General features: G+C 48.9%; 1 protein-coding gene across 1 annotated transcript; it reads left to right on the top strand.

Annotated features, from left to right (window-relative positions):
• Positions 1 to 4,679: 4,679 nt before the first annotated feature.
• On the top strand, positions 4,680 to 5,523 carry LOC127305788 (snakin-2). Its single transcript, XM_051336315.2, has 3 exons — positions 4,680 to 4,837; positions 4,972 to 5,044; positions 5,135 to 5,523. The coding sequence occupies exons 1-3, from the start codon at positions 4,772 to 4,774 to the stop codon at positions 5,317 to 5,319; spliced, it is 324 nt and encodes a 107-aa protein (XP_051192275.1). The 5' UTR covers positions 4,680 to 4,771; the 3' UTR covers positions 5,320 to 5,523.
• The last annotated feature ends 561 nt before the right edge of the window (positions 5,524 to 6,084 follow it).

Here is a 6,084-nt window from a genome sequence, read left to right as displayed (position 1 = left end):
GAATAAACTGAACTAAGTCTCTGTGACAACCTGTCCAACACCTGCACCTGTATTTGGTAGGTGAACCATGCCATTACCGGAAAATTGATCATCTTAAGTCTCCATGGATGAACCTCGCATGTACAATAATCGAATGAAGCAACAATCACCAGGTATGTTTGTCTGGATGACAAAAAGAAGAAGCATGTAGCACTGATTCGTGTGTACGTGGAGAAAACCTGAACCCTGGTTGTGTAATGCCTTGTTCTTTATAGGATTGCGGGTAAATAACTCCTCATATTTTCATTCCTCGCGCCCTGCCCCCGCATGGTCATGGTTCACCAAGAGGCACCAATTTTAAGCTGAGTTTTGGAGTAAGATCCGACAAGAGCACACCAGCATAGCCATTGGATTTCGAATAGTTCCTGTGGTTGCCATGTTTAGGCAAATTGTGGTATCATGGATAAACTTTAGAAATGGTTTTTTTTTTTGTTTACAAGTTGCTGACCGAACCTGCCGCTCAGTTCATAATTGGAGTATGACCCATAGCAAATGTACCTGGAGGTTACCCTGTGGTAAAATAGTGGCTGCCCCATGTAAACTTTGAGTTGCTTGTGAGACTATAGTCATGTAGTGGCTGCCAGTTAACCGACTCATTTAGCTGATACCTGAATACAAAAGTTCTAAAGAATACAAGCTTCGTGATGTTCATGCTAGCTCGGCAGCACTCATGCATAGATCATCATTGGTATCATGTGCACTTGTCTAGTGCAACGACTGACCCCCTATGTTGATCTGTGGCACAACATGGCCATCCAAAATAAATGCTTCTTTCTCTACTCCTCTTTATCTTGCGTTGGTATATCAGTCAAGCTCATCTGCCCTGATGAAGGTAAATACTTATCTCACCGGATCCTGACATTACATGCTAAAATGGCCATTGTGACTTTAAACTTCCTTTAAATATCTCCAGAATGCCAGTTTCATGTCACATATACTCTTCTGACCTGTTTCCCAAGGCATAGGACTTGACCTCATCACCAATGAAGACGTAACTGGAGAATGGATGATGAGCGAACGATGACCACCAAAGCGCAGCGAAGATGGGAGGAGAATCATGTCCCACTGGGCGTGCCATTTGTTTTAGCGCGATAAATATTTAAATTCATCTGCATTGGCATTTAAGGTGCGGGCGTGCCAGTATACATTTGTATACAAAGAAAATAGTTGCAAACACAAAGAAATGGGAAACTTGTAATTTTATCGATTCTCGACAATTTAAAGATTCCCATCTCATATGTATTTTCTATATTTGCACCTGAATACATCTGACAAAGACGGATTGCGAAGTTCCTCATTCCTGGAGCCTCGAAGGACTTTCCAGTTAATTACATCCATGGACCGGCTTAGGTCCACGAAATACCTCCGATTAAACTGTCGTTAGCATGGTCATCATTATTAACCCTCATGGTGTTGGCTCGTTGAACTTAACAAATCTGATAATACCCAGCGAAATGAATTGCAAAAGTGAAGCACACATGACACACATATTTAACGTGGAAAACCCAAATTGGGTAAAAACCACGGTGGCACGGAGGCCAAATCATCCACTATGAGAATATTTGTGTACATCCAATGTTAAAATGAGCTTATATCCGCTGGCACCTGCTTGCTTGCCCTTGTCTATGATCATAATCTTTCATTGTCATGTTTCATCTGCATAGATCCTCATACAGCCCCAAAATATGTATTCGGTGTCGTTGGTCAAATCAAATCCCACCTCATGCCAGGACCCGTGAATAAATTCCATCGGCCAAGGAAAAAATGACTCAAATTTAGCCTGTATGAATAACCTGTGACTTACTGAACATTTTTACTGAATCACGTCTTGATAGGTAGGCGTAATATTCCATGATCGCGACAATGAACACCCATCTCATATCTTGTATGGCTCGAAGCCTCGTGTGCCATCAAGGGCGACACGGAAAACCGATCGGGGACGATGAAAACCCGTCACATATCATGTATGGCACAAGGATTCCGTCAATGATAAAATCACCTGTCACATAACCTCCTCGTCTCAAAGCCGTGGTTGGGGGTAAAATCATATCGAACCTGCTTGGCTCAAAGCCGAGACCGTCCATGATCAAGATGGTGATCGCCATCACGTAACCTGTTAGCTCGAGCCATTACCAGGGGCAGCAGCGGGTCGTTTTGGATGAGCGTCGTTTAGCCCGAGCACTGCGGCGAAGTTTTATTCATGTTAGCAGCGCAGCCCACCGCGAGACAGACTCGCTAGAGGCAAATACAAAAGAGCGGAGAGGAGAGGTCAGCCGGGGATGGGGATAAAAAGGAGAGATCCCTCCTCGACGGCCAACGATCCACGCCGCCGGGCGCAGCGCTGCAGTGCATTTTCTCCACAGCATCCCATAAAAAGCAGTCACGCCTTGGCCGCTCACATGTGCCGCTGACCATCATCCATCCACCCATCGACGTCCAGCCGCAGGTTCAGGTCGAGGAAGGATCTATGGAAATAATACAAGTAACAGGAGCGCGCGGTAGAGCGCCATCGTCATCGGGATAACGACACATAGGCCTCGAGCCAGCAGGTTACGATCACCATCTTGACCATGGCTTTGAGCCAGAGCAGGTTACGTGGCGTGTGATCTCTTTACCCGGCCGAGGCTTTGATCTAGCATGTTATGTAATGGGTAATCATCATACCTGATCGCCATAGGCGAGGAGGAAATATAAAAGGGACCTCACATCGAGAGGCAGGAGGGGCAGAGACTTTCCGGCCGCACGCAACAGCAGAGCTGGATGCCGCAGAAAACCGATCTACACCATCACACCACACGCAGCAAACTGCCTAGGAGCGATCCATTCACTCAATCGATCCACCCACGCGCAGACATCAACAGGGCCAAGCCGAGAAAAGGAATTCAGGACAGGGGTGATGAGTTAGAGATGACACTACAACCACGCGCCCCCTCCACCCACGCCGCCACCGCGCAATACCCACAGATGATTACCATCGTTGTACGCTAACGCCGGCCACCGGCGCACAAGCTGAACAGGTTCAACGAGGAGGAGGACAATGGTTTCCTTCCAATCCGGCAGCACATCTCATCCGCTTCTTTCTCTAGATCAAAAGTATTCATGGCGTACAGGTCTCACGTGAAGGTGATCATCATCCTGTGAATCACGGCTTTGAGCCATACGGTGATGACTCAGATCATGGCTTCGGGCCAGCAGGTCATTTAGCTAGTGATCCCTATACCAGATCATGGCTGCCAGCCAGCATGTTATTTGGTGGGAGATCCCTATCCCCGATCACGGACGGCTTCAAGTCAGCAGGTTATTGGCTGGACGATCCCTACGCCTTGGAGTTGGAGCTCCGGACCGGAACCCTCTTTCTTCCAGTCCTCACAGCGCAGCACGCTCTGCACCCTCTTCCTTCCGTTCTCGAAGCCTCACGACCCCTTGGTGGAATGCAGCTAATCGCTTGTGCAGTTCGCCCACCACTCTGCCCGGTTCCCCTCCTTTCCATCTCGGCACCACCAATGAAACGGCGCCGCGTGTCAAATCACCCTGCGCGCGGTATTATCAAAACAAACGAGGAGCATCAGTCGTCCACATCTGCCTTTGTATTCTGATGAAAACTCTCTGTCGCAGATCAAACGTGTTGTGTTTTTTTTGTGCATAATCTTTGTGAAAACACCTGCTGATCAGCTTGCACAAAATACGGTAGAGGAAAAAACAGTTCTGGATCGAAACGCGCCTGTGTGTTCCCGTGCTGTGAGCAAGGCAATTTACTCTCAATTAATAACTGACGATTGCAGCTCACATAACGCATCTGTTTGTGTTGCACAATGCATAGAAACACGATTTTATTTTCGCAGATAGCACATTTTTGTTGCTTAATTTGTTGCACCGGGCTCGGATGGATCAGTTTGCACGTCCGATATAATTATTTTCTCAAATTTACGCCATGAAATAAAAATAAATACTGCACTTGTATGGCGATCCAAGACCGCAAATCATGGAGGGAAAATAGGGGTCTTCTGGATCTGTTGGAATCGTCATCTCCATCAGACAACATGAGGGAGATGTAGCCAGTAAATGAGAAGATGGGTCGATGGAGTTCATCATCGTCATCGCCAGCACACCGCCCCCGCCGCCGCCCTGTCACCGAGTGAGATCGTCCGCACCTCTTCTCCCTTATACAACGGGAGGGATATGTAGGAACTAAATGAGGAGATGGGGTTGACGCAATTCGTCATCCTCATCGCCAGCACACCGCCCCCTGCCAATGTTGTTGTGTCGCACCACCTCGTGGCCGTTCGCTATTTTGTTTACTGGGATGTTTGGTTGTTACGGGGAGGATTGCCACACTGGACGCCAATCAGCAGACCCGGCTCGTCGAATAACTTGTTGAGCAACAGCCTTTTCTAGCTGCAAAAGTTGTCTTGTTTCCATATTTTGTGCAACAAATATATGCTACTTACTGTAAAGCAGCATGGTATGTGCTGTAGTTTTCACGCGATTTGAGCAAGTGAAGTAAGTATCGCTGCCGCCGCGCAGGCCACATTTACTCCTACTGGGTGCTACCTGATCGGGAGCCAACCTGGCTCATTGACTCCGGCCGGCCTCCACCTGACGCGCCTCCATCACTTCCATTTCCACAGCGCAAGTGCTCACCCCTCTTCACTTCACTCTATTTAACCATCACTCACTCCACACTCACTCTCCATAGCTCAAGAAAGAAAGCTCCAACGAGACCAGAGAAACCATGGCGCTCGGCAAGGCTGCGGTGGCCGCGTTGGCGGTGTCCCTCCTCCTGCTCAGCACCATCAAGGCAAGTCGACACTACATCTGCTTAAGCTCTCTTGCATACTAGAACTGAATACCATGGCATCTGCTCCCCATTCTTTCTCACTCACACGGCTGCACGATTCTGTTTCTCAACACCTCGATCCGGATCATGGACAGGCCGCCGACTATCCTCCCGCCGCCGCTCCGTCTCTCGGCCCTCCTCCCCACAAGATCGTCGACCCCTCCAAAGGTACATCCTGCACCCAGCTTTCAGAGATCAGCCTGATCGATGTTGCGAGAAATGCTAGCTGATCCCGAAACTCTGTGTCCGTCCTCGCAGACTGCGGCGACGCCTGCGACCTCAGGTGCAGCGCCAACTCGCGCAAGAACATGTGCAGCCGGGCGTGCCTCAAGTGCTGCAGCGTCTGCCGCTGCGTGCCGGCGGGCACCGCCGGCAACAGGGAGACCTGCGGCAGCTGCTACACCGACTGGACCACCCACGGCAACAAGACCAAGTGCCCGTGACCCGCCTAGCGTCGTCCATGTCTATATCTGCTCCCGATTCCCCTGCCAAAATCACTCCGCCTACAGCTAGCCTCCTCATGGTTCCTTCCTGTGTGTTGTTTGGACTCTCTATGCTTATGTTTTTTTTCATTGTGTAAAATTGAGTACCCCTGTATTAGCTGAGTGTCTTTTTAGTTTAATATCTTTACTATTATATTCCAGTTAGTCGTACGTCATACAACGCGTTTGGTGAAGGAGATTCGGAGTATTCAGGCCGTTCGATCATCCCTCGACATCTCTGCTCAAATTTTAACACATCTGCACCGTCCCCCTTCTCCCGTTGTTAAATCAACACTTAAGGACCAAAATCTCTCGAATCATCATTTATTGTTACTTCCCAAAATTTCCCTGTTACTTGCCAAAATATGCCTTTTGGAACTACGGTACATATGCTATCATATCAAAACAAATCTTTGCAATTTCTTAACACGGAATCACAAATTCGACCTGCTCAGATGCGTCTCTGTCTAGCTCCCTCGACTTTGACGTCTACTTCGACGCCGCCATAGGCACAACCTCTCGCTGCCTTTGCCAATCTGAGCTACGCCGGTGGACGGCTACCTGGAAAACTGCAATACTGCAACAACGACGACGGCCAGGACGCAACCTGCAGCGTGCAGCTGCGCGTCGAACAAAACAAAGTAGATGCGACATTCCACACGGCGATGAACCTAGGCACGAGCGGGTGCGCATCCATGGATCACACCTGCTGCCGGAGGAGGTGCG

This window comes from Lolium perenne, chromosome 6, assembly GCF_019359855.2.
Source record: "Lolium perenne isolate Kyuss_39 chromosome 6, Kyuss_2.0, whole genome shotgun sequence".
NCBI lineage: Eukaryota > Viridiplantae > Streptophyta > Magnoliopsida > Poales > Poaceae > Lolium > Lolium perenne.
This window is presented reverse-complemented; position numbering and strand designations above follow the sequence as displayed.

Coding starts and splice junctions, on each gene's coding strand:
- LOC127305788 (XM_051336315.2), top strand. CDS start 4,772: ATGGCGCTCGGCAAGGCTGCGGTGGCCGCGTTGGCGGTGTCCCTCCTC. Junction 4,838..4,971: donor TCCTGCTCAGCACCATCAAG/GCAAGTCGACAC, acceptor GATCATGGACAG/GCCGCCGACTATCCTCCCGC. Junction 5,045..5,134: donor GATCGTCGACCCCTCCAAAG/GTACATCCTGCA, acceptor CCGTCCTCGCAG/ACTGCGGCGACGCCTGCGAC.